Source organism: Amaranthus tricolor, chromosome 5 (assembly GCF_026212465.1).
Source record: "Amaranthus tricolor cultivar Red isolate AtriRed21 chromosome 5, ASM2621246v1, whole genome shotgun sequence".
NCBI classification, from domain to species: Eukaryota; Viridiplantae; Streptophyta; class Magnoliopsida; order Caryophyllales; family Amaranthaceae; genus Amaranthus; species Amaranthus tricolor.
Window position 1 is genome coordinate 13,027,651 of NC_080051.1, and position 16,872 is coordinate 13,044,522.

General features: G+C 33.6%; 1 protein-coding gene across 1 annotated transcript; it reads right to left on the reverse strand.

Moving 5' to 3' along the window:
- Positions 1–10,631: 10,631 nt before the first annotated feature.
- On the reverse strand, positions 10,632–13,822 carry LOC130814244 (zinc finger CCCH domain-containing protein 66-like). The gene is made up of 2 exons (XM_057680327.1): positions 13,666–13,822; positions 10,632–13,037 (listed from the first exon to the last, which is right to left on the reverse strand). The coding sequence occupies exon 2, from the start codon at positions 12,985–12,987 to the stop codon at positions 11,032–11,034; it is 1,956 nt and encodes a 651-aa protein (XP_057536310.1). The 5' UTR covers positions 12,988–13,037; positions 13,666–13,822; the 3' UTR covers positions 10,632–11,031.
- Positions 13,823–16,872: the final 3,050 nt, after the last annotated feature.

Sequence of the window (16,872 nt, forward strand, 5' to 3'; positions counted from 1 at the left end):
CGTATCTGGACATCAGTAGATCAATCTTGGAGCGCTTCACTTCACTAGAGCCTTCATGGGTAACTTCCAGTAGGTCCTAAATCTGCTTTGCCGTTTTACAACCCATGATGCGATTATGTTCATTTGGCCCGAGACCATAGTGAAGTAGCTTGATAGCAAGAGCGTTCATCTCCATCTTTTGAAAGTCTTCCTTTTCATATTCAGTAATCGGTTTTGGAATTGATTCATTATTGGAGTTGATGGTCGTCACTTTAAAATCTCCTATTTCAATTACTCTCCATACTTGGTAATTTTCGGCCTTTATGAAAATTTCCATCTTATTTTTCCAGTAGGTATAGAATTTCCCATCGAACATGGGTGGCCTTTACGTAGGGTACCCTTCTTCCATGCGTTCGTTCATCTTCAACATCTTGCCAGGGAACAAGATACTGCTCTCAGGGTTTCCTGATTAAATGAGGAACACTGCTCTGATACCAATTGTAGAAATGCAAATAGATGATTGAAAGCAACAAGAGGGGGGGGGGGGGGGGGGTGAATTGTTGTGTATTAAGTTTAAGATTTTTGCCTCTAATTTTTGCGGAATTATAATAAAATAAAACTTAAACTTAAAATGAAAAAGATAAAAGGAGACAACGATTTTACGTGGAAACCTTCTTGGCCTAATAAGAAGGAAAAACCACGACCCCCCGGGATTTCAAAATTCTCACTATGTTTTATGCAATCAATTACAATCACATAAAACAATTTGCTTCACTTGAAGCTTCTCTATTTTAGGCCTACTTCTCTTTTTCTTCTCTTTCTCCTTCTCTTTCTCTTCTCACGCTTCTCTTGAAGCTTCTCTATTCCCCTAGACTTCCCTTAAGTCTAGTTACAACAAAACACACAAATACCCTTACAAGGCCAAATTCTCAAGAGGATAAAAATTAAATAATTGCTTTAAGAAAAATATATAAATTAATTGGCATTGAAAAGCTGAAAATATTTTTCTTAATAGATCTCCCTTTATGGACACTCTCGGATCCTCATTCGGTTTGAGCAAAGTTCCTCCTATTTATAGTGGGAACAGCCGGCAGTTACCTTAGACATACCTACCACTATCCTACACGTTTTCAAAAGAAAAAGATAGTGGAATGCCAAAAATAAACGTCCGGCTATCATTTGCTTAAAGAGGAAAACGGTTCCTTCAAGCTAAAAATAGCATAGGAGTTAAAACAAAAGATTCTAATTAAAAGGAGATCTTATCTTAAAAAGAATAAGTCTTAGGCTATTTTTAGATAACCAAAAAATAGTTTTGCCAACTACTTTATTAATTAATTAAGCAATTAATTTAACTCTTAACCGTTACATCAACTTAAAAACAGAAAATAATTAATTTACAATTTTCCAGCCGATGTTTTCTTCAGACCTGCGATGTGGGAACAGTGTACTGTCTCCATCTACAACTTCTGTCAGATTGTCAACTTTGGGAACAATAGACTGCCTGTCTACTTTTAACGTCCTAAGCATTTATCTAACTTCTTGGATATTCTTAAGACACGTACAAGTTCCACGAACCAAGTCATAGGCTTCATCAACGATTTCAACAAAATCGGATTTTCACCTACAAAACAATCTCTAAAACATGTTTGTTTATTTAAAAGTGAAGTCATCATCAAAACCTAAGAGGCCAACACCAATTAACCCTTTTAAATCAAGACATTTATATATAAATATAAACACAATCCTTGAAACAAATCAAATTTTGTTAAAGGATTTATAAATTCTTGGATGACTACATTTCTTGATCCATACCATTTAAATTTCATCTAACTAATTGAAATTTTGTTAGAGAAAAGTAGACCATAAGAAATTTATTTAAATATCAATATAACTTTAAATTCTTAATTCTTATAACAAATTTAAATTTTGTTAAAGAATATTGATCATGAAGTTCTTTTCATAATAAACCTTTTAACAAATTATAGTTTATTAAATGATTTTTTCTTTAGAGAAAATTTTCATATATAAAAGAAAAATATTCAATCCTCCTATAAGTCATAGGATATCATCATACATAAAATATAATTCATTTTAGAAATCTTTCTTTATAAAATTTATAATTAACAATTCAGTTAAACTTACCCTTTGATCAAAAGATTGGATGGAACACAAGAAATTTTTTTTCTTTGAATGTGCCGAAATCAAGGAGCAAAGAAAAAGGATTTTTCAGAATTTTTGTGGCTCTTGAGACAATTGGAATGGTTATGAAAATCCAAGGAGACTTATGAATTAATAGGCAATTTAAAACAAAGATTATAATTGTGCTATAATACACAATTATGAGAGGAGTTACAAGACTCCTCCCATGCACACAACCGGCCACCCCTCTATTTTCCCCTATTTATTTATTTATTTTTTATTTAATTAATTAATTAAGTAATTATTATATCATTGTTAAAACAGAAAAGAAACGTCACGCGTTAACATCGTACGCGATAAAACTCGTTACCGTTAAAATTTAACTCACTTTATTTCTTGTAATTATCTATGTAAAATAATATAATTTAATAATACATATTTATTTTATTTTATTATATTATCTTCTTAAACCCGATAAATTACGGGGTGTTACACTACTAGATTTTGTGAGGGAGACGTTGAAACAAGTTCCCAAGTGTCATTATCGAGAAGAGCTATGACTTCTTTGCATTTTGGATCAAGGAGGGCCTATTTGATATTTTTGGGTTCTAAGAGTGACTGTTGGAGTTTTAAGGTTTAGTTTTTAAATGGGCGTGTAGATGTTATTGGTAGACCGAGTATTATAGTGGTGTGATGAGAAAGGAAGGGTGTGTGACGTAGATTGGTTAGGAGGATGTATAAGAGTGGCATATTGGGATGTAGTAGATGGAACATAAGGATTTATAGGAGAACTGGTTATAGTGGGTAAGGGAGTGGAGCTTAGTGAGACAATGGGAGAGAATCTAGAATAAGTTTCAGTGACAAGATCAATAGTAAGGAGAATAGATTGAGTAGTAGGATAAGGGTTGGTAAGTAATAATGTGAGTGGTAGAGAAAGACAACACCATTCATTAAGAGTGGTAGGAAGGAGTTCTATGAACCTTACATGTCAAGAAGAGTGTATATGATGTGTAGTGGGATTAAGGCATAAGTAGGAATATTGGGTGGGAAAGTACCCTGAGAATTTACAAATGTTAGCTTTAGTTGTGAGTTTGTGGGAGTTATATGGTCTAAGCCAAGGATAGCATAAGCACTTGAAGTTGTGAAGGTGTTCATAGTTGGTTGATTTGTTGAATAGTTGCAGATACGAAGTTGTATATTAAAGAGTATGTGTGGGTAGTCGCTAGATGAGACATGTGGCAATGTGAACAGTGGAAAGCAAAAAAGGTAGAGGCGTGGAGGCATGAATTTGTAAAGAGAGAGTGGTTTCGTTTATGTGATGATTAGGACGTTTGACATACCCATTGTGTAAAAGAGCATGCGGGGGATGTGAAGTGTGAGATGCCATGAAAATCAAGATAATGATCAAGTTTTTGATATTCCTTACCATTATCAAAGTATATAGATTTTTAATTTTGTTGTTGAATTGGTTTTCAAAAAGAGTTTTAAGTCTTTGAAAAATCAAGACATAGTCAAACTTGTTTTTCATAAGCTATAACCAAGTATACTTAGTATAATGAACAACAAAAATAACGTAAAATTTGTATCCATTAAAGGAGCGGATGGGAAAAGAACACACATCACTATATTTGTACTCAAGGGGAGCATTAGAGGATGAAAGGAGAGGCTATTAACCTCACTCAAGGATCACAAATTAAGGTTTAAGTGAAGGTTTGTATTGTGTCATGTATAGGAATCAAATACTACAAGTATGTAATGAATGAGAATAATAAATAAATAATTCAGACAAACATTTAAGGTGGTTCACCAATCTTAGGTTACATCAACCATCTAACCTATGATTTATATTATTGTATTTAAAGGACAAAATACAAATTGAAAGGAATTACAATGGAGTATAAGTGTGGGGAAGAGAGGAGCTAAAATGGGAATATACTTGAGCAAGTAAGGTTGCTCTTAGATGTGAGACTTTGGTGCATCATATGAGGTCCTAATTTTTGTGTATATATAGCAAATAATGGGCTTTTGGTAGTATAGAGGGACAACAACAAAGTGGGACAACAATATAGAAAAGTCAGCAACCCTCTGGTTCAATTCTTTCCCTTTCCATGCTAAGCCACGGTCTCCAATGCTCATGCACATTAATCCTTGGACTGATTTTTGCACTCTAATTCTTCACATGTCAGAAATACTCTTCCATAGTATCATGTACTATTTGATTGCCATACTACCAAATCACAAACATGTGATGCGTTTTCCTCTTCTAATCTTCTCTAACTAAAATGATTAAATAACTTAAGCATATTTTGATTACTTGGTAACACAAGTCACCAATAATCCTAACAGAATATAAATTAAAAGTGCCAAAAAGAAGTTTTTATATTTTATTAACCAAGCATGAATAACAATGAGAATGTGAAACATGTGGAATAGATAAAGTACACACTATTTTATTCAGAATGTGAAACAAGTGCAAAGGGACGGTGTTAATCAACGAGATGAGCTAGAGTGTGAGCCATGATTTTGGGATTGGATTTGAGTTTCATTCATATCCACCATTGTGACATGATCCACAAAGGAGAGTAGCATTGATTTTATTATCCTTAAAAAAGGAAGAAGAAGAAAACTCAACATTAACATAATTGCCAAGACAAAATTGATGAATAAGAATGATATTATGATGTATTTTTTAGGACACAAAGAACATAGATAATTTAAAGGAATGAGAAGGGGTATAAAGAAGAGAGAAATCAATGTGAGTAATGGAGAGTCTTGAGCCATCGCCAATAACAATTTCATCATACCATCATAAGAGGAGTGAAGAGTGAAATTGTTTTAATTGGTGGTGACATGATGACTAGCGCCACTATTAAATAACCATGCTTGGGACTGATGGTGTGTGATTATGGCGGTGTTAGTTTGTGCAGTAAATGATGAGCGTTGTGGACGAGAGGGAATATTTATATTTGGATGCAACTCATGAAAAATGGGATTGTCAGTAAGTACTTGTTCTTTAACATTACACCATTAACACTTCCCTTCAAAAGGCTTGTAATGTGCTCGATGATGGAGATATTTCCTTTTGTAGTTGAATGAAGTTGGGTTCGAAGTTAATGTATATGAGTATGGAAGGGGTTTGCATAAGTTTGGGCCAAAGTGCCCTATGCTTCTTTGATTGTGGCACATCAAGCGATAAGAATACTAACGAGTGTTGAAAGTGTACCCGCAAGAGCATCGTTAATGAGTTTGTCTGAGCGAAACCAAATGGAGTAGATTAAGTTGGGGATGGTTTAGCCAGTAGCTTAGTGATTGTTTTTTGGAGGAATAGGATTACTACCATCAACAAAAGAGTACACAACATTATCCAATGAAGATGGCTTCAACTTAGGATTTTCATATGAAATAGTTAGATGGGGTTAATTTATAGACATAATGAACAATGATGTAATAAGGGGTCTGGAGGGTTCAACAGTATTAGCCAATATGAGGGTGGGTGTCAATTGCCATGGAAAAAAATTAAGAGGCTCTTGATACCATGTGAATTTTGAGGGATCAATAACATCTGTTATAGCTATGAGTAACTTTAAATAATGCTATAAGAATTTTGAGGGATCAATAACATTTTGTTTTATTTCATGTTGTTGGTTGCGTGTAGAATTTTGGTTGAGGTGGTGGCTTTGATAAAGCTATTTCAAAGTTTTTAGATATGGAAAAACTTGGTGAGGCGACCAAAGATTTTGGCCACTTACAAAGAAAAAGTATAATGTTCCATGCAAAACTATTGCAGGTTGTGTGAGGTATTTCATGGTGTGGTTTGAGTTCAAACTTTGTTCAATTATGAGCATGGTAATTATGTTTTAGCTAACCTTGGGAAACAAAACTGGGATATGAACATGCAATGATGTGCGTTGTTGAGGTACTTGATGGGTACTTTAAGTAAACTCTTTAGTGTTTTGTGACTTAGTGTTTTGGTGTTGATTGAAGCAACTTTTTCTTTGGCCATTGTGGAGTCCTTAAAGAAGAAAAGTGGTTAAGAGTCTTATAGGAACTTTTATTCAAGCCTAGATTTGACATGTGTACTTTGTAAAAGCCAAAGTGTGATTCATTTGGTTCATTGGAAGACCAAACACAAAGACATCAAATATCTCATCATTCGTTATGATATTGAGATATAGTGGTTGGATTGGGTGATGAAATTTATAAAAGAAAATCTGGTATGTATAATAAACAAGACTTTGCCAACAAATTAGTTCAAGCATTGTGTCGACTTGGTTAGGCTTTCACCTTTTGGATGTTGATATTCTTGGAGAATTTTGTTGGACATGGTATGATTTACTTATGTAAAGGTGAGAGTTATGGATGTTATTTACACTAGAGGAGGTGCATGTAGTTTGCAAATAATTAGAGTATGTGTTTACTCAAAAACAGTGCATGATAGTTGCATGTTGTCGATATATGTGATTTACACGATTGAAGGTGCATAAGATTTGCACATAGGTGGATTATGTTATTTATTCATAAACGGGTGCATGTGTTGCAAAATGAAGGAGAATGTGATTTCTCCAACTTAGTGTATGAGAATCAAACACTTTTGATGTAGATTAGAATTGTGGTCTCGTGTGGTTGGAAACATGGGTGAAGCTACATGGGGTTGGGGGAGGCCCGACTCCCCTTATTGTAAATGCAGTCCTTTGTATTTTTGACTTTGGGCCCCTTATTAATATGATGTATAATTTAAAGAGTGCAAATATAAAACAATAATACTATAACTCAATGGGTGGAGTAACATATTTATAATCAAAGTTTAAGAGTTCAAACCTTAATTCAAACTATAATTTCTTTGTTGACAAATAAATTGATATTATAATGTCATTATTCTTTATCTTTGTTTATATTTTTGTTATCCTAATTTTAATAGTATTTTTTAGAGACTTATTAGGCAAATTTATAAAGTCAATAATACTTGATTTTTTTTTCAAAAGGGATAATTATAGGAAAGCTTCAACTCTATTTGCTAAATATAATTTTTGATATGATTCAAGTTCATTTCAGTTTATAATTTTAAAATTTTCATATTTTAACTAGTTTTTCTATAGTAAATAATTTGCTAGTTATTGATGATTTAGCCCCCTAATTTAAAATCTTGACTTACTTGGCTTTTACATTGACTTTTTGGTTGGCTTTTGGCTTTTGGCTTGTTGGTTTGTCAAACAACCAAAGTATTTGGTAAATGGCTTTTAAGCCAGCTGAAAAACCGGCTTTTAAGCCTCCAATTAGTCTTTTCTATTGGCTTTGGGCTTGTTGACCCACTTTTTCTCTTATAAAAAGCCAACTGTCGATACTTAAATTTACCAAACATCTCCATAAGCAGCTGACTTTTTCAGCTAGTTTAAAAACGAATAAATACTGCCAACATATTCAACGTATCAAATACGCCAACTAAAAAAGCCAACATCCAACAGCCAATTGCCAAACACCCCCATTATAGATAAAGAGTTGTGGTGTTGAACTTTTGTGCTTTAAGTGTTAGTATTCATGGATAGGCATTTGGGTATGAATGAGATATTGTTTGGGATACAATTTGCATGCAAATGAGCGAAGAAACTTGGAGTGCTTTTGGGTCTATAGACTTAAGTCGAGTCAACTATACTAGAAGCCCACTAAAAAGGCAAGTCGAGTTATGGTGTTGGGTACTTTTTGCTTTTGCTAATTTTTTTTGACATTTATGGGTTGCTTTAATGGGTGTGTAATATAAATACCCCAATATGTTAGTATGAGCCATTAAGCCATTCATAACTAAGTTCTCTCTCTTTGGTATCCTTTCTTAACCCCTCGTCCTCCCTTATCCAACTCTTTTTGAATCTCCATTGTAGTTCTTCATTAAAGTTTTAACAGAGCTATTTTTACAGTCGTTTATGTTTGCCAAAGTAATTTATAACTACTCCTAAATATAATAGAACTAAGTAATATAATAATAAGTAGAGGTTCGATCTACCGGGAAAAATAGGACCTTCAAATGATTTTGGTGTATCTTCTAAAACTACTACAATACATTCCTTAAATACTAATTTACAAAAGTTTACTTAATTAGAGAAGAGAAGACATCATTACTCTGATTCAAGCCATCTTCTTCGTCTTTTTTGTTGCCTTTTGCATCCAATCATAATCAAAAGTAAAATTTGAAGGCAAAAACTTTTAAAAAGCCGAAACGCACAAGTCGGAGGAAGCGACTTTACTCGCGAGCCGCGAGTTGGCTGGTGTACCTTTTTTGCTTCAATTCTTCTTAGTCTTCCTGGTTTCTAATACTACTACTACTAATAATAATAATAATAATAATAATAATAATAATAATAATAAAGCTAACAATTACAATAATAATAATAGTATTAATAATATTAGGAGTAATAAAAATATTAATAATAATAATTAATTATACTAATAATAATACTAATAATAATATTTACATATATAGTAATAAAAGTAGAAGTTAGTAATATTTAGCTAATAATATCTATAATAAAAAGGAAATAAAGATCATAAAATAATATAAAAGTAAAGCTCTATCAAGTTTTAAGAAGGCTTGTTCATGACATCAATGAAACATCTAGCCTTGGGAGAATGTAGCTCACATTGGATAAACCTCATTAAATGTGTAGATTAATTATTGTTGAATTCTTACAATTGTCAATTTCATAAACCTAAGGGTTTCTTGATCTTAAATTTTCTTCAAATCAATTGGGAATCTTAGGGACATTATTACATAATCAGATTGACTTGTGACATGACTTTTTATATTATTACACGTTTGAATATATTATGGTCAATAAATCGATATTAAGAGATTATTGAAAATTCAAATCTATTTATTAAACTTAATTAATAAAAGTACAATCTAGCATATGTTTTTGCTTAACAATGTCATGGTTAACGATTCAAAATGAACATTTGTATTTGTTGTCTTCAGATGGAAGCTTGTGAGAATAATAAATTAATAATATGTATGTTATTGAAAATTAGGCAGAAAATCATAAAAAGTAATACCTGACAAAATCATGGTAGAAGATGTAGCTTATAACTACCATATATTTTTGTCACAAGAATTCTTATGAAAGTGATCCATCAATTTACAAGCACTAAACCCATTGATGATGATTGATGATTGATGATTGATGATTGATGATTGATGATTGATGATTGATTCTCGGACTGCCATGCGTAATTATTTTCTAAAGTTAATACACTTGCTCATTCTCTGTTTTTTAATGTTTAAGATATAAAAATATTCATTATTTTAAAAGGGTAAAATATTTATTTTTTATTTAGAATTATAATGGACTAAAGATTTAAAATTTTAGGGAAGGGTGGCGTAAAATGCACGTATACTATAATTTTAAACATGAAAGTATTAGCTATAAAATCACCAAAGTAAAAAACAACGTAGACAAAAAAAATTGAATCATGGAGCTATAAAAAAATTATTTAAAAGCAACAACCGACAAAAAATTTTTGTTTGTAGAATTTGAAATCTTTACATATTTTGTCTCACTCTAATCTTTTGGGATCAATCAAGTTTGTGACTTGCGTCAATCAGATTTGCTACTCGTGGCAACAAGGTAGAATCTGACATTGGATGAAAGTGTTAGTTTTCGACTTTTTTTTCAATTTAGTTTAGTTATGTTTAATATTGTAACTCTGATATATCTTAAATAGTTTACTTGATAATCAAAAGCAAAAAGTATAATGGTATAGAAATCCATGTTTTGTGCTATGTAGGTCACATAACTCACAACTTCAAAGATATTAGGCAAAAGGAAGCATTACATCATGAATTTAAAGAAAAGGATTTTAAGTGAACTAAAAGTGGGTTTCTTCTCAACCAAACACTTAGCAATTAGTGCTCATCCCACTACCAGCAAAACTTGGCATTGAAAGTTTTTCCAAGGCTCTAAATGAGCCTTTGTTTGCCTTTAACAATAAAGAAACATTCAAAGTTAAAACCTTTTTGGGTGTCAAAAGGAATGTTTATCTAACTTTGGAATAAATAAAAGGATCATATAGGAAGATTAAAGGTTTATTTGTGTAACAATTAACATACAAGTTTGGAAACTGGCATTATCTTTGTCTGAAATAGCCTTCCTAGAATAGTTTGTTGAGATTGCTATATGCATCATTTTCAGCTAGATGTTTCAATCCTGTTTCGGGACCGATTCTCGAAACATATCATATAGTGGTGTTTTAGTGGCGGACAGATGAGTAACACGGAATCATAAAGGAAGCTGAGGATGAAGATCTCATTTCGGCATCAAAGATACAGCTTAATAATTTAAATGATACATTATCATTATCATATGAAGCAATGTCACGTGATTCTCTAATCGCCTCGCAAATCGCGAATCGAAAAAAGCAAATTATGATCGATTCTAGGCTATTTTTGAACCATTTTGAGCGAATTCCGAATTCAAAAGGCGAACTAACAAGCGAATTATGTTTCACCAATATGAAGTATACAAAAATAAATAATAGTTCTATATATAGTAAGAATGTATGAATCAATTGATCAGTACATCTTCATTAAGAAGTAGGGATGCTAATATATATCACTACCTTCAGCAGGATACCATTGTCTGATAATAATAATTCATCTCCTAGACTCCCAATACCAAAAGAAGAAAACAATATGTAAAAACTTAAAATAGAATTAATTTAAGAAAAAGAATACTTTCACTTGTAAATTCCCGGAATTCCTATTGAATGTATCAGCAGAATTCTTTTTATTCTCTGCACAATCTTCAGATTTCTTCTGTTGGGCGGTGATTTCTTGGAACTTTTGTCTTTGATTTCTTCAACCTACTATGTAAGATAAAAACTAAAATCTCAATTAAGAAATTATAATTGAATTGTTAGGATCGATGATCAAGCCGCCATTGGTTCCTGCTCCATGTAGAATTGCTCCACCCAAGGCGGCATTCTCTCCATCATATCATACTGTTCTTTGAGCTGCTCATCAAGGCCAAGCTGAGCTGATTTCCCTGGCGGAGCTTCTTTTACAAGAGAATGAACCCAAGAAACATCAGGCTCATCTGAAGCGGAAGTCCTCAATGAGCTCGAGTTACTGCTGCTGCTTCTGTAAGCAAATGACGCAGATTTACGCAGCTTATTTAGCTCGTCTCCTTGAACACCCCAGTCTACTTTTCCATCGGGTGAGCCCCAGTCTGAGAGATGAGAAGGCATCATGCTAGTGTTAGATGCAGGCGATGAGAACCCTCCAGAATTTCGATTGACAGTGTTTCTATCGATGAAGCTCTGACTCCGCTTAGCAAATGCAGCCAATCTTGGGTTTGAGACGGGTGAACTGCTGGGTTCGAGTCCAAATGATGAGCCCCTAACCGGAGACGATGGCAGTGCAGAAGAATAGTTAGAAAGGAGCTGCTGCTGGTTCATGTTCTGGCGCATCTGGACACTGGTTGGTGAGGATAGAGGCATACCACCAAGCCTTCCCAACTCACCATTCCAGTTTGATGGTGAGGATAGAGAGAGACTAGTGAGCTTATCTAACAACTGGTGACGGCGTAACTCAGTCTCCATGTCCATGTCTCTTGCACTTAGTGCAGCTTTTAGCCTACTACCAGGGAGCTGCAAAGCAGGCGGAGGTGTGATGTTAAGGTGATTCTGCCAAGCAGCAGTACCTCCGACGGGAGAAGAAGCACCAGTTGGAGTCATTGGTGGTGTAGAAGTCGAGGGCATCATCACGGAAGGCAAACCAAGAGCAAGCGGACTCAGCGAAGCCATGTCAAACGAAAGGCCACCTGATGAATATGATCTCGGAGAAGGAACAGCTGAGCCTGTAGAGGCATACAAGGGGCGAAGTTCCTCCACCTTATGAGCAAAGAAGCACACACGCCTAGCACATTTAGTTTCGTCTTTACAAAGACGAGTACGGTATTGAGCCGGATGCAACCAACACTCGAATATACCGTGAGCATACTCGCAAGAATCACCCTTAGGGCACGCCCCTTTCCGGAATTCCGGGCAGGGAACGCAGCTGTAGTGGTACTTCCGGGGATCCCGCCTCCTAGCGTTCTCCCCAGGATGTACAAAAGGGCACTCAGTCCAATCATGAGAGTAAGCCCTAGAACAAGGCTTCACCTTAAAGGTATACATCCTAAACTCATCAGTACCATAAATTCCATTCTTAATGTCAGGGAGTGAAGGATCAATAGGATATTCTTTCCTTTCTGATCCACTCCCATCACTAGAAGCTTTGGGAGACAAACCCTCTTGCTGTACCAGTTGTTGCCCCTCTTCTATTTGATTCCGAGCTTCTTCACTTTGATGATCATCCTTATTCAACAAAATTTTAAGAGTTCTCTTCAGTTTCGAGGAGAAACTAAGTGAAGGGGTAATCACATCACAAGGTCGATTTCCATCAACATCAACTCGGTTAACATCAGCAGATGATTCAACTAACAGCTTAATCACCTCATGTGTATACATAGAACCACCAGACGCAGCGCAGTGAAGGGCGGTGGCACCATCTGACCTGCTAGCACGATTGACATCGACACGACCAGTTTGGAGGATATAGCACAAGATATCCTTGCTGCCAAACATGGAAGCAACCATCAAAGGTGTTCTCTCCTCATACCCCATCTTTTTAGACCCAATTCGCCTACCATACCAAAGCCCTGCACCATCAATATCATAACCATCTTTCTCTATTGCATGCTTAAAACTGCTTACATCATTTGTTGCAGATAATTCAAGCAACAATGAAGAGTTTTGGCGATTTACACCTGAATCTTTCATGTAAATCTCACCCTCCATGACCTCTTCACCAGTAAAAACTTTCTTTTTTGAACCACTGCACATGGGGGGAAAAAGGTTCCTTGCTTCTTCTCTAGTTGTCTCCTTTCTTTTATCTAGAAAAATAGACAAAAACTCCTTTTCAGTTTTTCTCTTCAAGACATCATAAATATGCAATCAAATAGACAGATATAAAGCATTTCAGACAACATCATTTCAGCAAAATTACAAAAAAAAAATAAAAATCCAGCAAAAAGGGTAATAAATAATTGTTTATATCATTGATTTACAAATAATGGTTCTAAAATCTGAATCCATAACTACCAAGTAGTAATATAAGCAAAACCCAAATGACCAAAGTTCACAGTTAGTTCAACATCTTACTAAATTAAGCAAAACCCAAAACAAAACATTTGAATCAATAAACAAGAATAAAGATTCAAATTTTACACAATTTCACATGCTATACCGCATAAACCAAGCATTAAGATTCAGTTATTACACAATTTCACATGATAAACCGCAAAAACCAAGGATAAAGATTCATTTTTCACACAATTTCACATGCTAAAACCAATAATCAAGCATAAAGAATCAATATCTCCTTGAATTTACAAAAACCCATTTAAATTTGTAAACTATTAAGCAAGAAAGTAACTCATATTTAATATTTTTAGTCAAATTAATGAATCATTAAGCAAGAAAACAACTAAATCTATACATTTTTAGACAAAAGGAACATACCTTTCAAGAATTTATTTGATGAAATAGAATCGACGGTTGTTTTTCTTCTTAATTAAGAGAGTTCAAGCAATGAAAGTTATGGGAAAAAAAATCCCCTTTAACTAATTCACCAACTCAAATGCTCACACCCCCTCTTCCTTTTATGTCCGCCCAACGACGAAGACCAAACCCACATTTGATAGCGATATTTGGAGAGAGAAAATAACAAATTAAATAATAAACTAAAACTTTTTAAAAAAGTAATAAAAAGGATTGGGGTACAAGCAAAAAGCTAATTTTATATGAGACCGTCTTTTTATTAAATAAACTCAATTTTATAATCGAGAACTTTAAAATTGAAAGTAATTCAATTAACTCAAAAACTTGTAAACGGTCGCCTTACACGTGCGACCAAAAATATATACTTATCGAATTCAAGCCTTAAAACACCTATTTTAAAACTTAAAAAGTCAAATCTAACACTCAAAAACTCTACTCTAAGCCGTAATATTCCTTTTCCAGAGACTTAATTATATTTTTTAGCTATCAATTTCAACCCTTAAAATATCAATTCCACCACTTAAATGCTAATTCTAACTCTTAATACTCATACTCCAATCCTTAATTTTATGTTTTAGTTTCCTATTCTAACTGTAAAATATCTATTTCAGTACTTCAAATGTCTAATCTAATGGTTTAACTTTGTCAAATTCAATATTTAAAATGCTCATTTCAAGGTCCAAAATGTCCAATTTAGACTTAAAAATGGTAACTCAAAATTATAAACCGGGCCTGTAAGTGGTCGCACGTATGCAGCCTTCTCACAGGAGATTGTTGTTAATTTAACACACTATATGTACATGGTCATACTCATACCATAAAACCATCTCATTTATGAATTTGTGAAGAAACAAATAGGTGTGCTAGCGAACGTTTTTTTTTCTTGATTACATTTCTTATTACTTCCTCTTACTTCCTCGTTGTAAAATGCTTGCTACCTTAAGGTTGGCACTAATTAGAATTAATTTAGTCAAGTAGGATCATGTTTGAATTTTCTAATTGTGTATTTTTATGATATTAACTTTTGTAAATTTTTACTTTTGCGTAATTAATTATAATAATAAGCTGCGTAAAAAGTCAAATTTAACAAATATAATAAAACGAAAAAAGTAAGTTCTGTCTTTTGACTTGTTTATTGCTTTTTAAGCGGCAAGAAATAAATGTTTAATTATGACTTATAAGATAATTAAAAAACCACTTAAATAATTTTTTTATTATCGGTTGTGCCCTTGAGTTTTGACCCTATTTTTTAATATAAGGCTAATATTTGATTAAGCAATTTTTATATGAGATTGTTTTATAGTTAATCAATTAAAATGGATATTTAATATATAGTCTAACCTTCAAATTAATGTATTAATATTAAAAACTAAAAGCGACTATTTTAAATAAAAAAGTGAGTATTTTAATTAATTTAATTGGAATAGTAAACTCAATTTAAGACTATCTCAATTCTCAACCATCTTAAAACAAAATTTATGTAATATTTTAAAAACAAAAGTGAGTATTTTAATTAATTTAATTTGAATATTAAACCTAATTTAAGACTATTTCAACCATTTTAAAAGAAAATTTATGTAATAATTAATGTATTAGAAATATCCATTAACAATAATTTAATGCCCAATGCTAGGTAAACAAGAAATTGTGAATAAACATACAATTGACGTACAACCATGTATGCAGAGAAAAAAGAAGACTTTTCTTCCTAATTTTTAATTTAATCAATTTTCTAACTTTTGCCTTAATCACTCTTTTTGTTTTGGTCAAAAAAGCTTACCAATATTTCCTGTTTTTCCATTTACGGAGTATTATATTTATATTAATGTTTTAACTTTTTTCAATGCCAAATTGAAATTAAATGCAAATTGAAATTGAATGCAAGAGAAAAAGGAAATTCCAAATGGGATCCACATGTATCAGTGAAATCTAACTACCCACAATAGACAAACTGACACGTGTCAGTGATCATTTTGCTAAAGTCACCGGCTCTTGGATTTTAACACCGTCAATGCTTATGCATTTTGGCATTTCTTTTAATTTTCATGATGACGGGGAGAAATATAAACCGTCAAATTTTGAATAATGGATTTGAACATATTAATTTTCTTAAATATATCGAGGTTTGTTATCTTAATGGACGATTGTGATTGGATTATAAATTTCAAGAGTTGGTCACTGTTATTGTGATTGTAAAATTCTTCTTATTTATCAAAAACTATTTTCAGGATGTTGTCACTTTTTACATAAATTTTACAAGGCGACGTAGGTATTGTAATGGCTAAAATTGTATTATTACTACAGCTCAGCCTGAGAGACTTACAAACTATCGGCTTCTTCCTAGTCATTGCGATAGTATCATATAATGCGCTATACTATAATACGAATAGTTGCATGGTACTTCTTTGTGTGTGTTGTCGTGCATCTTGCATCTACATGTCAATAGTGCCTTATTTCTACATTCGTTGAGAGTTGGAGTGAGGTAAGAATACACTTGACATGTCATGGGGGAGATGAAGATTATGTTGCCCGGCGTTCAAAAAATATTTTGCCTGACTATGAGTGGTTCTTTGCCCACAAAGTCGAACAACGAGACATGGGCTTGGCTCTTAGAGGCCTATTTGAAGAGCCTATGAGTGAGTTGTGCAGGGCGAGGATGTTAATCAGTGGCGACTTCAATGTCAGTGAAGTCCTTAGCCTTTGCAACAAGCACTACAGATAAGTGGTAAAATAGCGATGGCCAAAACGCAACGGCAACGTACTCATCGCCAAGGGCGACGAATTAGCGATAGAATTTCCATCGCATTATAAACACTAGACGTGGGCAACGGACAAGTGACGACGTTAGGTGGTAGCCAGCTCGTCGCCAAATGTGTTATTTTTTTTATTTTTTTGGTTTTCTTTAAATACCCGACGACGAAACGGCTACGGGACGTTGTCGTAACCAAATACAAAAAGCTGAAAAGAATTTTGCATGGTCATTTCCGTTTCAGGCTTTCCTCTTTCCCAATGGATGGCGACAACTTGGCTACGGAACGGTGTAGTCGCCAAATACAAAAGGTCAAATATTCAGTTTGATGTCTTCTCTTTAACACTTGTGGTCTTTTCCATGCACTAGGCGACGGTTGGGCTACGGGTATGGTCGTCGCCTCATCTCCAAAGACAAAT

Excerpts from the sequence above, each read along its gene's own strand:
- LOC130814244 (XM_057680327.1), bottom strand. The coding sequence starts at position 12,987 with ATGTGCAGTGGTTCAAAAAAGAAAGTTTTTACTGGTGAAGAGGTCATG.